General features: G+C 42.9%; 1 protein-coding gene across 2 annotated transcripts in view; it reads left to right on the forward strand.

The window, feature by feature from the left end:
- Positions 1 to 21,250, forward strand: part of LOC117363916 (LARGE xylosyl- and glucuronyltransferase 1) — a 391,773-nt gene that overhangs the window by 227,642 nt on the left and 142,881 nt on the right. For both annotated transcript variants that reach the window (XM_033952487.1, XM_033952488.1), the window contains exon 4: positions 7,550 to 7,632. In XM_033952487.1, coding sequence (XP_033808378.1) covers positions 7,550 to 7,632 — 83 coding nt within the window. The remainder of the gene's footprint in view (positions 1 to 7,549; positions 7,633 to 21,250) is intronic.

Genomic DNA, 21,250 nt, shown 5'->3' on the forward strand with positions numbered 1-21,250 from the left:
AGGGATGAAAATGATACCTGAATTTCATTATCAAGAGTCGATCTGCAATGAATTGCTTGAGGCCCAGTCATGTGGATAGGCACGAGATGGTCAGCTAAACACCTGCATGAGATCTCCACTAAACCAGTACAATTTTGTCCTGCTCCATAACCCCTATGTAGGGTTACCAGACATCCGAGAAACCCGGACATGTCCTCTTTTTAGAGGACAGTCCGGGCTCCCGGACGGACTTTCCAAAACCCAGCGTTTGCCCGGGTTTTGGAAAGCCCCTACCGGTTCTGACCGCTTCTAGAGGGCCTCTAAGCATGCTCGGATGAACGTCACACACATCCGCGCATGCTCTGAATCCACCAAACGCGGCTGGAGCTGGTTGTAGAACAGAGGAGGCTTGCTAGTGGGGGAGGGGGGGGCGCTGTAGGCCGAATGGGGAAGGGTTATGTATCAAGGGTTTTAAGAACATAACATAAGAATAGCCTTATTGGGTCAGACCAATGGTCCATTGCTGGACAGATAGGGAAAATGCTTGAGTACCTGATTGTAAAACCGCTTAGATAACCTTGATAGGCGGTATATAAAATCCTAATAAACTTAAACTCCATCAAGCCCAGTAGCCCATTCTCATGGTGGCCAAAACCCAAGTCACTAGTTCCACACAGAAACCCAAGGAATAGCAAGATTCCGGAATCCCAAAGAATAACAAGGTTCTAGAATCCCAAGAAGTAGCAACATTCCATGCAGAATCCCAAAGAATAGCAAGATTCCAGAATCCCAAAGAGTAGCAACATTCCATACAGAATCCCAAGGAATAGCAAGATTCCAGAATCCCAAAGAGTAACAAGATTCTAGAATCCCAAGAAGTAGCAACATTCCATGCTACTGATCCAGGGCAAGCAGTGGCTTCCCCCATGTCTTTCTCAATAACAGACTATGAACTTTTCCTCCAGGAAGGGCTCTAAACCTTTTCAAAATATGGTGACCCTACCCCTATGCTATTCAGTACTGAGACACATTACATTACATTAGTGACTTCTATTCTGCCTGTACCTTGCAGTTCTAAGCGGATTACAGTATAAGATAGATGGACATTTCCAGGAAGTTACAATTTAGGGGTCGGTTATATAGTAGAGGCAATGGTGAAAGATAGAAAGAAGGGTGTAGAATTGAGGTTTACTTGTAGGGAGGATGCAGTTTAGGGTAGGATAATTGATAGAGTCATTGAGGAGATAGTAGAGGGATTGGAGGTCAGCTGGAAACTTGCAAGGAGGAGGGAGGATAAGGGGGAGTTTTGATTTCTTTTCAAAATGATTTAAAGTCACTTGTAGTTGTCAGCAGGTTGGAGATGGAGGGGTCCAGCTTCACTGCTTGTGTCGCTAGGAGGCCGTCGTACATCTTCTTGCGCTGTGTTCCCTTGAGTGGTGGGTAGGGGAATGGGGTCTGGCTTCTTCTTAGTCAGGATGTGCTGTTACGGTTTAGACGGTTGTTTAGGTAGGTGGGTGCAGTTCCGTTTATTGCTTTGAATAGTAGACAGTAAAATTTGAATTGGATTCGGGCTCGTATCTTATTTATTTATTTTAAAAATTGGTCTACCGCCTAAGTTCTAAGCGGTTTCCAAGCAGTAAACATTCATAAAATTAAATGGCTTTTAACCATCTTGTCCACATACAATGTGCCAGGTCAGTACTGCTGATAGTATCCTGTGCTATTCCAGTGAGACCCTTGCTTAGCTATGCCGCATTGCCTCTGTTCTGCCGGCAACACCATGGTCTTTTTCCAGTGATAAGTGGAGAGTTGAATGGGGTCAGTAGTTTCATCTACCCCTGCCTGTCCCTGCTGGAATCTATCCCATCCCCCTCCTATACCTGCAGGTATTTCTGGCTCTAAAGAAGCAGTCAAATAAAAAGGAGAAACGTAATGTACTTGTAACAAAGATTCTAAAGGCTTAAACCATTTCAGATTAATCTTTTGGCACCAACATTTTTGTCGAGATAGCTTATAGTAAATGTGTTCCTTGTAACCCTGGGCATGTCACTTGATCCTCCACTGCCCCAGGTACTTTAGATAGATTGTCAGTCCACCGGGACAGGGAAAATGCTTGAAGTACCTGTATGTAAACTGCTTTCAGTGTGGATGTAAAGCTACAAAAAGGCGGTATACAAGTCCCAATCTTGTCCCCTGATGTCATAATGCCTGGAAGAAACCCAAAGAGTATCAACATTCCAGAGCTGAGATTGTGATGTCATAATGCCTCATTTCACCAATGCCTAAGAGCCAACCTCAGCAATGATGTCACAATGGCTTGATTGTCCTATACTTGGCTCACATAAGAACATAAGAATTGCCATACGGGGACAGACAAGCCCAGTGCCTGGCAGAAACCCAAAGAGTAGCTGAGATTGTGATGTCATAATGCCTCATTCCACCAATGCCTAAGAGCCAACCTCAGCAGTGATGTCACAATGGCTTGATTGTCCTAGACTTGGCTCACATAAGAACATAAGAATTGCCATACGGGGACAGACAAGCCCAGTGCCTGGCAGAAACCCAAAGAGTAGCTGAGATTGTGATGTCATAATGCCTCATTCCACCAATGCCTAAGAGCCAACCTCAGCAGTGATGTCACAATGGCTTCATTGTCCTATACTTGGCTCACTTCTGGTATTGTATTAGAGGAGAGTGTGGTGCAGTGGTTAGAGCTACAGCCTCGGCACCCTGAGATTGTGGGTTCAAACCAGGGCTGTGGAGTCAGATAAATCCTTCAACTCCGACTCCTCAGTTTCTGGTATCCACGACTCCGACTCCAGGTACCCAAAATTGTCTCTGACTCCTCGACTCCGACTTCACAGCCCTGGTTCAAACCCATGCTGCTCCTTGTGACCCTTGGCAAGTCATTCAATCCTCTATTGCCCCAGGTACATTAGATAAATTGTGAGCCCGCCAGGACAGAGAGGGAAAATGCTTGAGTACCTGATTGTAAGTTGCTTAGATAACCTTGATAGGTGATATATAATTACGTACGAAATAAATTTCTACAGTAAGGCAAAACATTAATTTTTTAAGCCGCGGTGGAGCCCGTTCCAATAGCCTCTCTGTGTATTCCAATTCTCATTCTATGGCTCAAATAGCTTCTCTCCGTGTGTTCCAAACCTCATTTTGGCATCAGCAGAGATTTGGAGTACTCGCCTACAAGAAACCCACAATGGCGTCTCCCATCCCCACGGGATTTCCGTGCACCTGGAAGTCAAACCTGTGGGGTCCACAATCCACGTTCCCGTGGAAGCTCTCCAGTACCAGGACCCATGTTTGACTTGGCCTTTAATAACCACAGATTTCCCAGCACTGAAACCCAAACCCAACTCGTTTCAGGCTGAGGGATGTTTATTTGTTTGACATAACCAAGCTCTATTTCACTTTTCTTGAGGTAAACCTCCAATTCCTATATACTCATCAACATCAAGACATATGGAATTTTAAGACGACTCAAGAATCTCAGGACTCGTATCATTCGGCTTTATGTGCCGCCATCTCACTAGTTCGCACAATTTGCAACAATGTAAACTTGCATCAGTATCCAACGTTTACAACCGTATCACGTTAAAGAATTTTGATTTCAAATATTTTTATTGAAATTTTTAGTCAAATAGAACGTAACAGAAACACCCCCCCCCCCCCAGGGTAGCTGCCAATGCATGACAACACAAGTATACAAATAAGGATTTCAAACAGCGTACACACAATATGAATTCTGTAATCATGCAAGGCAACTCCGAAGGAGTCAGAAGGAGAACCTGAAGAGGAGAGGCGAAGCTAGCACCATGCTCAGTCAATAAGTAATGATGGGGGGGGGGAGTGTGTGTAAGAGGGGTATTTCCCAATATAATGTAGATAGCAGAGAGACCTTAGATCTTAATATGTCATAGTTGCAAAGAGGATTACAGTGGAGATATCAACGGCAGTGAAGAAAAGTTCACTATGGGAGTTCAGATCTTGTTAACTATTGGTTTAACTTCAGATGAGTGTATCGTGAGGATTGTATTCCACCAGAATGCGACATTTAGTAAATCTGTGGATTTCCAATTATGTAGAATCATTTGGTAAGTAAGTGCTAGCAAAAAGTTAAGCAAGGATTTCTGCCAGATGGTTAAAGAGTCTTCAATGGCGAGTTTATCAGTAGAAAGTTGTGATTGTATCGGAAGAATCTGTTGGATGATATGCCAGACCTGTGACCAGAAAGTAGCAATATTAGGACAAGAAAAAAAATCATATGATGTAAGTCTCCCAAGGCCGAGTGACAGTGCCAACAACGGTTAGAGTCTAGAAGAAAAAAAATCATATGATGTAAGTCTCCCAAGGCCGAGTGACAGTGCCAACAACGGTTAGAGTCTAGAAGAAAAAAAATCATATGATGTAAGTATCCCAAGGCCGAGTGACGGTGCCAACAACGGTTAGAGTCTAGAAAAAAAAAAATCATATGATGTAAGTCTCCCAAGGCTGAGTGACAGTGCCAACAACGGTTAGAGTCTAGAAAAAAAAAAATCATATGATGTAAGTCTCCCAAGGCCGAGTGACAGTGCCAACAACGGTTAGAGTCTAGAAAAAAAAAATCATATGATGTAAGTCTCCCAAGGCCGAGTGACAGTGCCAACAACGGTTAGAGTCTAGAAGAAAAAAAATCATATGATGTAAGTCTCCCAAGGCCGAGTGACGGTGCCAACAACGGTTAGAGTCTAGAAGAAAAAAAATCATATGATGTAAGTCTCCCAAGACCGAGTGACGGTGCCAACAACGGTTAGAGTCTAGAAAAAAAAAATCATATGATGTAAGTCTCCCAAGGCCGAGTGACGGTGCCAACAACGGTTAGAGTCTAGAAGAAAAAAAATCATATGATGTAAGTCTCCCAAGGCCGAGTGACGGTGCCAACAACGGTTAGAGTCTAGAAGAAAAAAAATCATATGATGTAAGTCTCCCAAGGCCGAGTGACGGTGCCAACAACGGTTAGAGTCTAGAAGAAAAAAAATCATATGATGTAAGTCTCCCAAGGCCGAGTGACGGTGCCAACAACGGTTAGAGTCTAGAAAAAAAAAAATCATATGATGTAAGTATCCCAAGGCCGAGTGACGGTGCCAACAACGGTTAGAGTCTAGAAAAAAAAAAAATCATATGATGTAAGCCTCCCAAGGCCGAATGACGGTGCCAACAACGGTTAGAGTCTAGAAGAAAAAAAATCATATGATGTAAGTCTCCCAAGGCCGAGTGACGGTGCCAACAACGGTTAGAGTCTAGAAGAAAAAAAATCATATGATGTAAGTCTCCCAAGGCCGAGTGACGGTGCCAACAACGGTTAGAGTCTAGAAGAAAAAAAATCATATGATGTAAGTCTCCCAAGGCCGAGTGACGGTGCCAACAACGGTTAGAGTCTAGAAAAAAAAAAATCATATGATGTAAGTCTCCCAAGGCCGAGTGACAGTGCCAACAACGGTTAGAGTCTAGAAAAAAAAAAATCATATGATGTAAGTCTCCCAAGGCCGAGTGACAGTGCCAACAACGGTTAGAGTCTAGAAAAAAAAAAATCATATGATGTAAGTCTCCCAAGGCCGAGTGACAGTGCCAACAACGGTTAGAGTCTAGAAGAAAAAAAATCATATGATGTAAGTCTCCCAAGGCCGAGTGACGGTGCCAACAACGGTTAGAGTCTAGAAAAAAAAAATCATATGATGTAAGTCTCCCAAGGCCGAGTGACAGTGCCAACAACGGTTAGAGTCTAGAAGAAAAAAAATCATATGATGTAAGTATCCCAAGGCCGAGTGACAGTGCCAACAACGGTTAGAGTCTAGAAGAAAAAAAATCATATGATGTAAGTCTCCCAAGGCCGAGTGACGGTGCCAACAACAGTTAGAGTCTAGAAGAAAAAAAATCATATGATGTAAGTCTCCCAAGGCCGAGTGACAGTGCCAACAACGGTTAGAGTCTAGGAGACCAGCACGGAACATCTTGTTCGGAGTCCAGAAGGCTTTGTATGATAAGAAATAAAGGGATTGTGATAGACTAGGATGCAGTGGATCGTAGAGCTCCCAATCCTTGGCAGAGCCTTTCCAAGACGTTTCGTTAGACCATATGTCAGTGAACTTTTTGGATCTGGGGAAAAGATTGGAACACAATTCCCTAAGGAAAATAGATGTAGAATGGCCCAAAGTGAATCACTTTAAAGAACTATTTGTTTGAAATATCATTTTTATAGCTTTAAATGATGGGAAAATTCCCCAGCTTTTTATTTTTCTGTGTCATGAAGAGTTGTACTATTTGTGAAGCCACTATTTCAACAGTGTGTGCATACCCTTATTGACATTGCTCCCAGAATGAAATTTTTTTTAAATAAAATGGGGAAAACCCCCCAAAATAACTGAGAAACTACTACTTACCACTTCCATAGCGCTGCTAGACATACAGCGCTGTACATTAAAACATTCAAGAGAGCGTCCATGCTCAGTAGAGCTTACAATCTAAAGCGAAGGAATCTTTTGCCTTTGCACTCTTATTCGGTATGGCTCAGTCCTGACCAGTAGTACTCCCAGCTATTCCATGTCTGGGGACCTTAGAAACAGAACTCTTAGGGACTTTTCCTTATTAGGCCCCCGATAGGGCCACATTCCTGCCCCGCTGAACCAGGTACCTTGATAGGCCGGGGGAGGGGGAGATTAAAGAGTCGGGTCCTGAAGAGCCACAGCCACATGTAATAAGAGCTGCATTTGGCTAGCGAGCCACAGGTTGCCGACTCTGTCCTAAGTCAACATTCCTATTCTCTGCCCCCTAACCATGCCTACTTTTCAGATAGGCATCATTAGGTGTCATAGGGCAACTCCACTTAGGCTTTGCTAGGTGTCTTAAGAGTTCAACGCCAATTTTTTGCTTTTTTTTGATTGGCTGAAAACTGGAGCGGTCAATTACACGTCAATTATTTAAAAAGTTGCTTATGGATTCCGAAGTTAGGCATTACTAGGAGTCCTTGATTAGGGCCGAGCCACACCTAATGTAGACATCTATACAAAATCTGGACCTTTGAACTTTACACACTGAGCATTATTTTTTTGTTTTTAATAGTAAATGGGGGAAAAAATATCAAATTTGTAGTGATCTAGCATTTCTTTTCTTTTTTTTTTTTTTTAAACTGTATATCACTCATTGACGCAGATTATGATAAAATAACAAACAAAGGAATCAGTCTGGATAATCAGAGTTCAAATTTTGTTCCCTACTGTATAAATAAATGTATTACAACTGTTGCACACACAAGTTTAAGGGCGATTATGGTCCTCAAACCTTTGGTGTATTATAACCCAGTTCAAATGTTTTAAACTCTCGTAAGGGTCTCATCTGTGCTGCAGCCCCTTGAATGTTTTTTTTTTTATTGTATGCTGTCTTAGCCGTTCTGAAACAATGAGGAGTGACTGAGAGAGGGACTCATGGAATGAAATGCCTGTAATCTTTCTTAAATTTGTTATTCTTACAAATATCTCATCTCTCTCTCTCTCTCTCTCTTCTGTTTGCTCTTCAGACAATCCACGTTGCCATCGTCTGTGCCGGCTACAACGCCAGTCGGGACGTTGTCACGCTCGTTAAATCTGTCTTGTTCCACAGGTGCAGTAAAACCTATTCTCTTTCTATTGGGGCCTGAGATGAAAGGGGGGCGTTTGAAAGTAGTCAAATGCTTTTCTAACTGTTTTAATCCTGTTCTCCTTGATCCTCTCTACAGCACCATTTATGTGTTGATCTGGCAGATGAATTTAATGTGGACAAGTAGAAAGTTTTGTTAATATAGTCTGCTTTACTGCCTTTACTCAATACAGGCCAAGGTGTTTTTGTCAAGTCAAATCAATATACAGTTAAAAAACAAAACCAAACAAACCTCAAAACCATAGGAAAGATTCATAAAACATTCATTAGTGACCAATCATCTTCCAAACGAAGAGAAAAAACTGTGTACAAGCCACCGGTGCCTAACTCTAACCTCCAAAGGCTTTTCTAAAAAAAAAAAAAAAATCCGGCCGATATTCAGCCGGCGATGGTCAGCGTTAGATTGGCCTAGGGGGTATTCAGTACTAGACCATGTGTGGGCCCTGACGCTGAATTTCCAGGGCTGATTTTCCTGTTGTTGGCTTCCGGGGCTTATACAGGACCTAGCTGTAAATTGCAGGAGAACTTCTAAAATAAACAGTTTGATTGCCAAAATTCCACGTCGCAGAAAAGTTGGTCCTGTGATGATTTTATTAAACTCTTTTATGTGTAAAAAGTTTATAAAATCACTCTGAGCTTATTGTGAAAGTGAGTTCTTTAGTGATGATGTCGCTTGTTCAAAGGACTTGGCCTGTAAAGCAGAAGAGGAGATTTTTTTTATTTTCATGCTGAAAATAAGCCTCTGATCCAAGTTTGGGAGACTGATCATGTGTTTTCCACTTTGCTGCCTCAGTGAGGATGTCCTTAAAACAGAGACGAAGCTTCTATCTGCTTCTCTACCCCATGGAGCCCTTGCGTCGCTCTGAGATGTGACTGCACCTGGAATACAATGTGCGATTCTGGTCGCCACATCTCAAAAAAAGATATAGCAGAATTAGAAAAGATAAAGAGAAGGGTGATTAAAATGATGAAAGGGACACGGTAACTTCCTTATGAGGAAAGGCTAAAGTGGCTAAGGCTTTTCAGTCTGGAGAAGAGACAGCTCGGGAGATATGATAGAGGTCTATAAAATACTGAGTGGAGTGGGATGGTAGATGTGTGAATCGCTAGGACTAGGGGGCATGCTAAGTAAAGAAAGGGAAAGTATCTTTATATCTAATTTGTAAACCGTTTGATTATAGCAGTGATTCCCAACCCTGTCCTGGAGGACCACCAGGCCAATTGGGTTTTCAGGCTAGCCCTAATGAATATGCATGAGAGAGATTTGCATATGATGGAAGTGATAGGCATGCAAATTTGCTTCATGCATATTCATTAGGGCTAGCCTGAAAACCCAATTGGCCTGGTGTTCCTCCAGGACAGGGTTGGGAACCACTGGGTTATAGCACAGAAAGGCAATATATCAAAATACATGACTATGCTCCTCTTTCCAGACCAGTGTTTCCGCTAATCTGTACACGACACTTCTGAATCTCTTAATACGTATATTTTAAATGCACGTGCTCTAGCTCTCTCAGCCCAGTTTGCTGAAAAATAAAGGCACAAAATCCAAGAATTATCATCCCATACACTATTTTATTAACAGAAGTCTCCTCTGGGTTATCCTCTCCCCCCCCTTTTTTCCTTTTCTAATTTTCATACCAGTTCTCTCTGAGGACTAGCAAATTGCATGAAAATGACAGTAAGTGTTAGGGTCAGAGAAGAGAGACTGTCGGAGATCGATTGAGCATACGCAGAGAACCTGGGCCAATAAGGCTTCAGTTCTATGAAGAGGAAAAAAGATATGCTCATATACCAGGGACGTGTTATTATAATGAACCACGGAATTTTTGTAATCACTTTTACAAAACTTTTATTACGTGAGGAGGCATTACCGCAAGTGTTCATTGGCATTCAAATTGTGTATACTATCCATTATCAAATTTTACAGTATGTGGTTGTTTCGATAACTTCCTCATAATTGACCGGGGATCTCGCATGGCACAGACCAGACTGGTACATGTATTATTATTATTTATTATTTTAAAAATTTCTATACCGTTTTCAGCCCACAGTAGTGTGCAGTGTGCCGTATAAGCTCACAGATTGCGCATTCCAAATTTTAACAGTGGGCCAATACATTTTTTTTTAAGCATCAGAAATATTTTCTCAATTCATAAAAATAATGGTGTCTGTTAAATATCAGTAACAATTTACAATAAACTCAAAAAAAAAATTATAGTGAAAATTTAATATACTTATATTGATAAAATAATTAACATGTATACTAGAGAATGACACGGGGACCGTCTACCGCAGTAAACCGTGGTCACCACAGTAAATCCGCAGTAATGGGGACATTTGCAACTGGTTTACTGCAGGAATGGGGACAAGCCCTTTCACCACCCCTTGGAAGCGATGAAAAGTCTTGCTCCTGTGGTAAAAAAATTGCGCCCATGTCAGACTCAGCATCTCCTCTTGGGCCTATTTTACCTTCAGGAACCAGCCATGCCACGATGAAGACAGAAAGAACCCAAACCAAAGCCTGAGACCAATGTGATTTGAAGAATGAAATTACCAGACAACAAAAGATAGAAAAAAAAATATTTTATATTTTGTGATTAGAATATTTCAGATTTGAAATATGTATTCTGCTAGAGCTGGTATTAGATATAACTGGGGACCGCAAAACCCAGGCTGTGCTTCTTTAGCTTCCAGCTGGCTTAGGGCTCTCTCTCTCTGACCAGGGGTCAGTTGCCCTAGTTGCTCTCCCCTAACACTATTTCTGCCATGTGTGACTGAAGTAGTCTGTTAGCTTGATTTTTCTATATAGCATTCAGTAGTGGAGGTGATATTTGTGAAAGGGAGGGGAGACGGGGGTTTTGTAGACCCTTGTTCTGTATTGTTTGTGTTTATAAAATGACACTTGTACAGAATAGTCTCTTTTTATACTTTAATAAAATAGGTTCAGTATAAAATCATAACTATTTGAGGCTTGTGTGGGTGGGATCTGACAGCTCGCGGGGACGGGGACTGAGCTCATGGGGATGGGGTGGGAACGATGATACTTTTTTTTTTTCCCCGTGTCATTCTCTAATGTATACTACGATCATCTACAAATTTGTGAGAGAGACTTTCCATGTTCTTGATTCTTGTGAAGACAGTTAATAGAACTGATTAACAGAAGAAGATGCTTTTTTGTCTTCAACACAACATCAGAGGTTTACAGAGCATTCAAGACTATATAGAAACATGGCGGCAGATAAAGGCCCTTCTAGTCTGCCCATCCATAGTAACCTTTTTTTGAACAGGAATTCAAGGCTGTGATAAACCACTTGCATTTGGGATTCAGGGGTGTTTTCTGGACATTGGGTGTGTGTATTTATGAGTAGTAAAAATAGTTGTAGTATGTTAATTATTTTATAAATATAAGTATATTAAATTTTCACTATTAAAAATTTTGTAAGTTTATTGTAAACTAGTCTTTTAGCTCGTTACATTAATGGGTGCTAGAATAGATGTGTATGTCTGTCATTCTTTCTTTCTCTCTCTCCTTGGTCGCTGTCTCTCTCTCCTTGGACGCTGACTGTCTGTCTTCATTTCTGTCTGTCTCTCTGACCCCCTGTCTGTCTGTCATTCTTTCTGTCTGTGTCCTTCTGTCTTCCCCCCCCCCAAGAGCAAACTGTCTGCCCCCAGCACACTTTAGCCTTTCCTCATAAGGAAGTTACCATGTCCCTTTCCCTCTCCCTGACTGTCTCTCTGTGGCCCCCTTCTGTCTTCCCCCCCAGAGCAAAGCTGTCTGCCCCCAGCAAACCCCTCCCCCCAAAGCAGCCCCCTTTAACCTGCAGCACTGGCACGACACTCTCCAGCCGTTCTTCTCAGCTATGTGGAGTGAGTGCTCGGAGAGCGGGGCCGGGGCGGAACCACGAAGGTGCGGCGGGGCTTCTTTTTGGCGTCGTTGAGGAAGGAGAAGTTGGAGAGGGATTTTTGCTTGCGCAGGTTCGAGCCCCCGCTGGCCGCCGCCCGGAACACCTTCGGCTCGCCAGTCCTGCATGGGGGCAGTGCCTGACCCTCCGCCAGGGCTTTGGGGAGAGTCTTCAGGGGCTCAAAGCTGTAAATAAAGATGTGATGGTGTCTCTGCTGCCGAGCTTTTTGCCCTTCCCTCCGGCTCCAATGTATATATCTGGAGGTCCGCACTTCTCTCCGGCTCCGATATATCTTTTTTAACAATAAATATGTGGAGGAAATATCTGGAGGTCCGCGAGTATGGGGCAGTTGTAAGCGTGCATGCGCACTCCTACCGGCCACGGACCTACAGATCACGGATCACGCAGGTAAGAGTGTGCATGCGCGCTTAGAGTTTGATTATAGTAGATTGTTATTGATATTTAACAGACACTCTTATTTTATGAATTCTTGAAATAGGAGGCTGTATATGTATGTAGTACCCTAATTGGGTTTTTATTGATATAGAAATATTTTCACAGTATATTGAACATTTATTACAGTTGAACTGTTAAGGTATTGGCAGGCTTAATCCCAGAATATCTCTTGCAATCATTGACATTCAATAACTCCAATCATTCCAGGAAATCGCATGCACTATTCTCTTTTCCATCTGCCAAGGGTTGTAAATTTAAAAGATGTCAACAACGTTTGCTGTCCTTTCAAGCGGGGCACTATGGGATAAGGATTTTAATTTCTTAATTATGTCGACTGACTCTTAGCTACAATTTCGACGTGTCTTGAAAACGTCTTTTTACTGAACATTTTGAAAATTAGGCAGGCTCTGCCTCTCTTCTCATCTGCTAAGAGAGCGAATAGAATGCTAGGTATAATCAAGAAGGGTATTACAACCAGAACGAAAAAAGTTATCCTGCCGCTGTACCGGGCAATGGTGCGTCCGCATCTTGAGTACTGCGTCCAGTACTGGTCGCCGTACCTTAAGAAGGATATGGCGTTACTCGAGAGAGTTCAGAGGAGAGCGACAAGACTGATTAAGGGGATGGAAAACCTTTCATACGCTGAGAGATTGGAGAACCTGGGTCTCTTTTCCCTGGAGAACAGGAGACTTAGAGGGGATATGATAGAGACTTACAAGATTATGAAAGGCATAGAGAGAGTAGAGAGGGACAGATTCTTCAAACTTTCAGAAAATAAAAAAACAAGAGGGCATTCGGAAAAGTTGAAAGGGGACAGATTCAAAACGAATGCTAGGAAGTTCTTCTTTACCCAACGTGTGGTCGACACCTGGAACGCGCTTCCAGAGGACGTTATAGGGCAGAGAACAGTTTCGGGGTTTAAGAAACGATTGGACAATTTCCTGCTGGAAAAGGGGATAGAAGGGTATAGATAGAGGTTTACTACACAGGTCCTGGACCTGTTGGGCCGCCGCGTGAGCGGACTGCTGGGCGCGATGGACCTCAGGTCTGACCCAGCAGAGGCATTGCTTATGTTCTTATGTTTTGTACTCGTAACCTTTTGTGACTCGCATAGAACTTGGCGGTATTTGCGGTATAAAAGTGAGTTTTATGTTATGTAATGTGTATGTTTTGAACACTGTAAATATAGCAAATGATGTACAATTTAGTCCAAAAAGAGGAAAAAAGACCTCAAAGAACCCTTTAGGCCAGGGTTTAAGGGTACTATCACTGGTCAAAAAACCTCTGTTCAGTGTAAATGAATTTTTTCTTTACTTTTTTCAAATTCACTTTATATTTTTTCTTTTACTTTCCTCATTTACTTGTTATTTGAACATCTGCTTCAACACTGATTTACTCTTATATGATTCACGGAGGATCTGCAACCGGATTTAGAATCAACCAACTGACTTTTTGCAACGTTTGACAAATTCACCAGAACATAGCGAAGCCAGTTGGTTGATTTTTTTTTTTAATCCGGTTGCAGATCCTCCTTGAATCATATGAGAGTAAATCAGTATTGAAGTAGATCAGGGCTGCCCAATTCCGGTCCTCGAGATCTACTGGCAGGCCAGGTTTTCAGGATATCTCCAATGAACATGCATGAGAGAGATTTGCCTGCACTGCCTTCTTGGTATGCAAATCTCTCTCATGCATATTCATTGTGGATATCCTGAAAACCTGGTCTGCCGGTAGATCTCGAGGACCGGAATTGGACAGCCCTGAAATAAATGAAAAAAGTAAAAGAAAAAAAATATATAAAGTGAATTTGAAAAAAGTAAATAAAATAATCAATTACACTGAACACAGGTTTTTTGACCAGTGATAGTACCCTTAAACCCCTAAATGGTGTCTTTCAATTGACTCGGCACCTGGGGTTCTTTCAGGTCTTTTTTTCCTCTGTTTGGATTAAATTGTACATCATTTGCTATATTTAGTGATCACTACATACATAATAATAATAATAATAACTTTATTCTTATATACCGCCAACAATCTTGCGACTTCTAGGCGGTTTACAATAAAGAAACTGTAAATACAATCAAGTGAAACTTTACGAACAGCTAATTAAAGAGTATAGCAGTGTATATTTCATACAACGAATTAGAGAATATAACAGTGTACATCTGATAACATTAATCATGTTAACGTCAGTTTGTGTGTTGCAAGGCCAGGAAGTGCCAAGTTGTTTACACAGAAGTAGAAATATTCCGTAAGTTCATAGAGTGTTCATATTTAGCGAATAGGGGTTGGGGTTAGCAGTTTGCACGTTCCGGTATGTGGTGATTTTACGAGGGGGGTTGATGTTCCGGTTCGTTACCTAGGTATTTCAAATATATATCCCTAGGTATTACCTAGGTAGTTCAAATATATATCCCTAGGTATTACCTAGGGATATATATTTGAACACTAATCGGAGCTCTGTGCTTCTGTGCCAGTCCTCATGGCGCCTGCGCTAGCTGGAGGCATGTATGCCAGCGACTCCTCCCTCCTGGCTCAATCGTCCTCCCAAGGCGAGAAGGACAAAAAAGTTTCGTCTTCACAGGGGGATTCGGCGCTCACAACGGGCTGCGTCTTCCCGCTTCAGCCTCTCAGCTGGCGCGAGCGCTGTGGCGTGTCCAATTCCGCCGCTTAGTAAACATAAATAAAAGGGCTTCGCCACCGTAACCAGGCTCCACGCGGACAAATGAAGAGTTAACGCTGCCCAAGCGCCGCCCCCTGTCGTCCCCACCTAAAATGGTGGAGGGCTCGAGTCTCGCGGCGGTCGATCGCCAAGCCGTCGATTTCTCACCAGAGGGCGGGGTGACGCTGGAGTCAATGTCTGCTTGGAAGGAGGCAGGAAGGCGGCCAAGGGCGGTGAGTGGCAGCGGACCGGGGGGAGGAAGTATCACCAGCAGATAGGCCAGGCTTGGGCGCAGGAGGGACGCAGGCAGGCTGGCTTCAGGGGAGGGGTGGGACAAAGGCTGAAAGACAGTAAGGGGGACAAAGGGAGGAAGGAAGGAGAGAGAGGCAGAGAAGGGGTGGGGGTTGTAAGCAGAAGAAACACAGAAAGGTCTGGACCAAAGGGGAAAGACAGGAGGCAGATGCTGGACTATGAGAGGTGTAGACAATGGGGGAGACCCTGAGGAAGAACAGAGAGATGAAAGATCATAACAGAGGAAGAAGAGAGAGACAAAGAAAAAACCCAGACAGACAGACATCTCTAGCATCCTTTAATGTAACAGGCTTAAAGACTAGTATATATATATACATACACACACACTTCTCCCTCCATATTTGTGGTTTCGATTATTCACGGTTTTTAGCTTGCTGGGTCCTCCCTCAAATTACATCAGCTTGTATAGAGAAATCGCTGATTCCAAACATTTACAGAGAAAATCGCTGATTCCCGGCACTTTCTTCACCATGTTTTGCCTCTCTTTCAGGAACAGGCCAGGTCTCCCACCATGTTATTTGCGGTTTCATCATATTCACGATGGTTTTTAATAGAAAACAGTGAATAACATATGAGAAAGTTATTTACGGGTTCTGTTAATCCCCTATCACAGCGAATACAGAGGGAGAAGTGTATATTTTTTGAGAACAGATTAAGCCTTCTCTTGTTGCATTGGAAACCTAGATGCTTTAGCCTGAATAATAGGTCTACTCATTCCCTTTTCCACCCTTCTGTGCTTGGGAAATTCTTGACGGTCCCGGCTCTGGTCTCCCACGCCTTGGAAAGAAATGCACAACTGCCCTTTAGAGCAGCGCTGGCCCTACTCTTTCCCCCTCTCTTACACATAATTTGCAGAAAAAGAAGGCCAAGGGGACTGTTTTGGAGTTCAGCAGTTGTGAAGAAGAGAGCAATTTTTCTTATGTTAAATTAAAAATTTCTGTTGCATTTGGGTTTGTTTCAGCTTCCCCAAAAGTGTGGAAAGTCAGTGATTTTTGACCTGACGTGTGACTTCAGGGACACATCTGCACAGATAGGGGAGCTTTGGACTCATTTGTTCCCTCTAAGAGGAGCGGGAGTGCGCCGCCTATAGTCCTGCCAGTAGAGGGGGCTATTTCACTATTACCTTTTTAATAGTGAGAGACAGACAAACCCTGCTGGATTCTGCCTAACTTTTGCGCAGTGTGTTGCAAACTTTTTAAGCTGCTGGAACACTAATCTCGGGGCTGCAGCTGGAGGGCACCTGCAGACGACGCGATGACATCACATGCATGCGTGGTGTGATCACGTCGACGCCCACGCATGAGCGGATGTCCTCAAGTCTCGGCCCTAAGCCTCCTGTTACTGCTGGTGGGGGTTGCTGCCGAAGGAGAGGTGAGGAGAAGGAGCGTAGGCACTGGCTGAATGACTACAGGATGTGCCTCTCGCCACAAGAAGCATGTCCTGTAAACAGTCAGACGGAACCTCTCCTCCTCGCCGACATCTTGGGGCACACCTGTAATCCTCCATGGCACACAGTTTGCAGTACACTGCTTTGGCGATTGAAGCTGCGCCCCGCCCTCTCCCCCCTTTGGCAGCAATGTAGTTGGAGGACTCCTTGCTTAGCTTAGAGGGAACAGTGTTCAGTTGGCTGTCAGTCTCACCTGGTTCTAGCCCCATAGCTACTACTACAAAATCCCAAGTGGAGTAGAACGGGTACAAGTGGATCGATTTTTCACTCCGTCAAAAATGACAAAAGACTAGGGGACACTTGATGAAGTTACAGGGAAATACTTGTAAAACCAACGGGTGGAAATGTTTTTTTCACTCGGAGAATAGTTAAGCTCTGGAAAGCGTTGCCAGAGGTTGTGGTAAGAGCGGATAGTGTAGCTGGTTTTAAGAAAGGTTTGGACAAGTTCCTGGAGGAAAAGTCCATAGTCTGTTATTGAGAGAGACACGGGGGAAGCCACTGCTTGCCCTGGATCGGTGGAATGGAATGTTGCTGCTCTTTGGGATTCCGTAATCTTGCTATTCCTTGGGATTGTGTATGGAATGTTGCTACTCTTTGAGTTTTGGCCAGGTACTAGAGACCTGGATTGGCCACCATGACAACGGGCTACTGGGCTTGATGGGCCACTGGTCTGACCCAGTAAGGCTATTCTTATGGTTTCTCTTTTCTCTTCCCTTCTGTACCTCCTGCATATCTGGCATCTCTTCCTCTTTCTCCCTCCCTCCATTAGTGTAGCATTCTCCCCTCCCCCTGCTGTGCCCTCCCCCCTGGATCTGCATTGCTCCAAGTGCCTCCCCTTCCCCCCCAAGTTCAGCATTACTCCTAGAGTGCCTGAAGAGATAATAACTTTATTCCTGGCACTCCTTGGAGTCCAAGGCTAAGACTAGCATTCCTGGTTGTGGGCTCAGATTTACAGATTACTGTAGTGTTACACCAAAAGGAGTTTCTGATTAGTAACATAGTAGATGACGGCAGATAAAGACCCGAATGGTCCATCCAGTCTGCCCAACCTAATTCAATTTAAATTTTTTTAATTTTTTTTTCTTCGTAGCTCTGGGCAAGAATCCAAAGCTCTACCCGGTACTGTGCTTGGGTTCCAACTGCTGAAATCTCCGTCAAAACCTACTCCAGCCCATCTATACCCTCCCAGCCATTGAAGCCCTCCCCAGCCCATCCTCCCCCAAATGGCCATATACAGACACAGACCGTGCAAGTCTGCCCAGTACTGGCCTTAGTTCAATATTTAATCTTATTTTCTGATTCTAGATCTTCTGTGTTCATCCCACGCTTCTTTGAACTCAATCACAGTTTTACTCTCCACCACCTCTCTCGGGAGCGCATTCCAGGCATCCACCACCCTCTCCGTAAAGTAGAATTTCCTAACATTGCCCCTGAATCTCAACCTCAACCTCAAATTATGTCCTCTGGTTTGACTATTTTCCTTTCTCTGGAAAAGATTTTGTTTAAGTGAGATGTTTAGTGTTTAGTTTAAGTGAGATGCTTTCAGCCTTTACTAAGATCAACTCTGTGAATCATTACCTGCTCCCTTCTGCAAATCTGTATCTCTAAAGTCATTTTAGAACTTTTAACTGGAATGTTAGATTTTTTTTTTTTTTAATATTTAAAGTTTTATTAGATTTTCAATCTTAATTACCAAGCATAACTTGTACAGAAAGCAAAATTAGACAGATCAAATCCATCATATAAAACAATATCAAGAAAAAAAAAGTAAATTTGACTAATTATGCTCAAGTCCTCAAATTGAATCCAAGATGTTATACTCTAGCGAGAAAAACTAAGAAAATTCCATTAAGATTAAGGCTGGTCAAAGCGTTGAGGTAGGCGTATAGTCCATCAAAACAGGGCTCAGGGTTGTTCAACTGATTTGGTTCATAAAAGACATATTTAGAACATAAGAAATGCCTTCACCGGATCAGACCCTAGGTCCATCCAGTCCGGTGACCCGCACACGCGGAGGCCAATCCAGGTATTCCCTACTGAAGACCCTGTTTACCCATATCCCTCAATGTGTTTTGCAAGAAGGTGTGCATCCAACATGCCTTTGAATCCTGGAATGGTGGTCTCTGACACAACCTCCTCCGGGAGAGCGTTCCAAGCGTCCACCACTCGCTGTGTGAAACAGAACTTTCTGATATTTGTCCTGGGCCTGTTGCCCCTCAGTTTCATTCCATGTCCCCCTTGTCCAAGTCACATTTGACAATGTGAATAATGATGTTTCTTGCTCTATTTTGTCGAATCCTTTTAGTATTTTGAAAATCTCTATCATATCCCCTCGCAGTCTTCTGTTCTCGAGGGTGAACAATCCCAGTTTTCCGAGCTTTATATAGAACAGGGGTATCAAAGTCCCTCCTCGAGGGCTGCAATCCATTCGGGTTTTCAGGATTTTCCCAATGAATACGCATGAAATCTATTTGCATGCACTGCTTTCATTGTATGCTAATAGATCTCATGCATATTCATTGGGGAAATCCTGAAAACCCGACTGGATTGCGGCCCTCGAGGAGGGACTTTGACACCCCTGATATAGAACAATACATTTACAAGGATGCCGCAAATACAAAGTGACACCCAAGAATATAACCCCAGGCTTCAATAACAAAAAGAATTTATAGGTTTAAAAGTACAAATTTTCCTGACCTAGTACGAGAGACGGAGCGTCGTCGTCGAGATTTTTTTTTTTTTCAGTTGGTCTCAAAGATTTGTGTTAAATCTTATTTTAAGATCTGTTAATTGACAAGGTACCTTTAATTTGTAGGTGAGCATGTTGAATCAATTTAGCGAGCAGTAAAATTAAGACATGCTAATGAACGCACATCCCTAAGTTTTGGATACAGAAATGGAGGGGCGGAAGATTTAGACAGCAGAGAAGAGGGTGTGTAGGAGGAGGAAAGAGACTGAGCAAGAGGAATCGGGAAAGTGGCGAAAAGGATGAACTTATGATGAGCTGTGTTAGTCCAGAGAAGCAAAAATCACAGCAGCTACTGGTACCTTCTAGACTAATTTATTGAGGCATTGACGAAGTAGACGTTTGCTCTTATAAGCTCATACCTCAATAAATTGGTTGGTCTATAGCAGTGGTCTCAAACTCGCGGCCCGCCAAGTACTATTTTGAGGCCCTCGGTATGTTTATCATAATCACAAAACTGAAATAAAACCGTTTCTTGATCATATGTCTCTTTAGCTATAAATGACAATATTATTATTAAGACTTAGCCAAAAGGAAAGTTTGACCTCATGCAAAATTGTCATTTCTTTAATAAGACATTAACTATTTTTTTCTGAGGCCCTCCAAGTACCTACAAATCCGAAATGTGTCCCTGCAAAGGGTTGGAGTTGGAGACCACTGGCTTAACTGTATCCATGACATCCTGTTTGTCTTTGGGAAGCAGAGCCGAGATTGTGATGTCATAATGCCTCATTCCACCAATAAGAGCCAACCTCATCAGTGATGTCACAATGGCTTGATTGTCCTGTTCTCCCCTCTGTCCTCCAACCCAGCCAGCAGATTAACTGTTCCCCTTAACTCAGTGGTCTCAAACTTGCAGCCCGCCAGGTCCTATTTTGAGGCCCTCGGTATGCTTATCCTAATCACAAAAGTAGAATAAAACCATTTCTTGATCATACATCTCTTTAGCTATAAATGACAATATTATTATTAAGACTTAGCCAAAAGGAAAGTTTGACCTCATGCAAAATTGTCATTTCTTTAATAAGACATTAACTATTTTTTCTGAGGCCCTCCAAGTACCTACAAATCCAAAATGTGTCCCTGCAAAGGGTTGGAGTTGGAGACCACTTCCTTAACTGTATCCATGACATCCTGTTTGTCTTTGGGAAGCAGAGCCGAGATTGTGATGTCATAATGCCTCATTCCACCAATAAGAGCCAACCTCATCAGTGATGTCACAATGGCTTGATTGTCCTGTTCTCCCCTCTGTCCTCCAACCCAGCCAGCAGATTAACTGTTCCCCTTAACTCAGTGGTCTCAAACTTGCAGCCCGCCAGGTCCTATTTTGAGGCCCTCGGTATGCTTATCCTAATCACAAAAGTAGAATAAAACCATTTCTTGATCATACATCTCTTTAGCTATAAATGACAATATTATTATTAAGACTTAGCCAAAAGGAAAGTTTGACCTCATGCAAAATTGTCATTTCTTTAATAAGACATTAACTATTTTTTCTGCGGCCCTCCAAGTACCTTCAAATCCAAAATGTGTCCCTGCAAAGGGTTGGAGTTGGAGACCACTTCCTTAACTGTATCCATGACATCCTGTTTGTCTTTGGGAAGCAGAGCCGAGATTGTGATGTCATAATGCCTCATTCCACCAATAAGAGCCAACCTCCTCAGTGATGCATGAAAGAGGGGTACACCAGGGAGGGAGGGTTCTTAGTGGGCAGACTTGTTGGGCCGTCGGCCCTCTTCTGCCATCACACTCTATGTTTCTATGTTTCTAATGGCTTGATTGTCCTGTTCTCCTCTCTGCCCTCCAACCCAGCCAGCTGATTAACTGTTCCCCTTAACTCAGTGGTCTCAAACTCGCGGCCCGCCAGGTCCTATTTTGAGGCCCTTGGTATGTTTATCATAATCACAAAAGTGAAATAAAACAGTTTCTTGATCAGATGTCTCTTTAGCTATAAATTACTATTATTAAGACTTAGCCAAAAGGAAAGATTTATAAACTATAAAGAGTTTTTACCTCATGCAAAATTGTCATTTCTTTAATAAGAAAAAATTAAC

Source organism: Geotrypetes seraphini, chromosome 7 (genome assembly GCF_902459505.1).
Source record: "Geotrypetes seraphini chromosome 7, aGeoSer1.1, whole genome shotgun sequence".
NCBI classification, from domain to species: domain Eukaryota; kingdom Metazoa; phylum Chordata; class Amphibia; order Gymnophiona; family Dermophiidae; genus Geotrypetes; species Geotrypetes seraphini.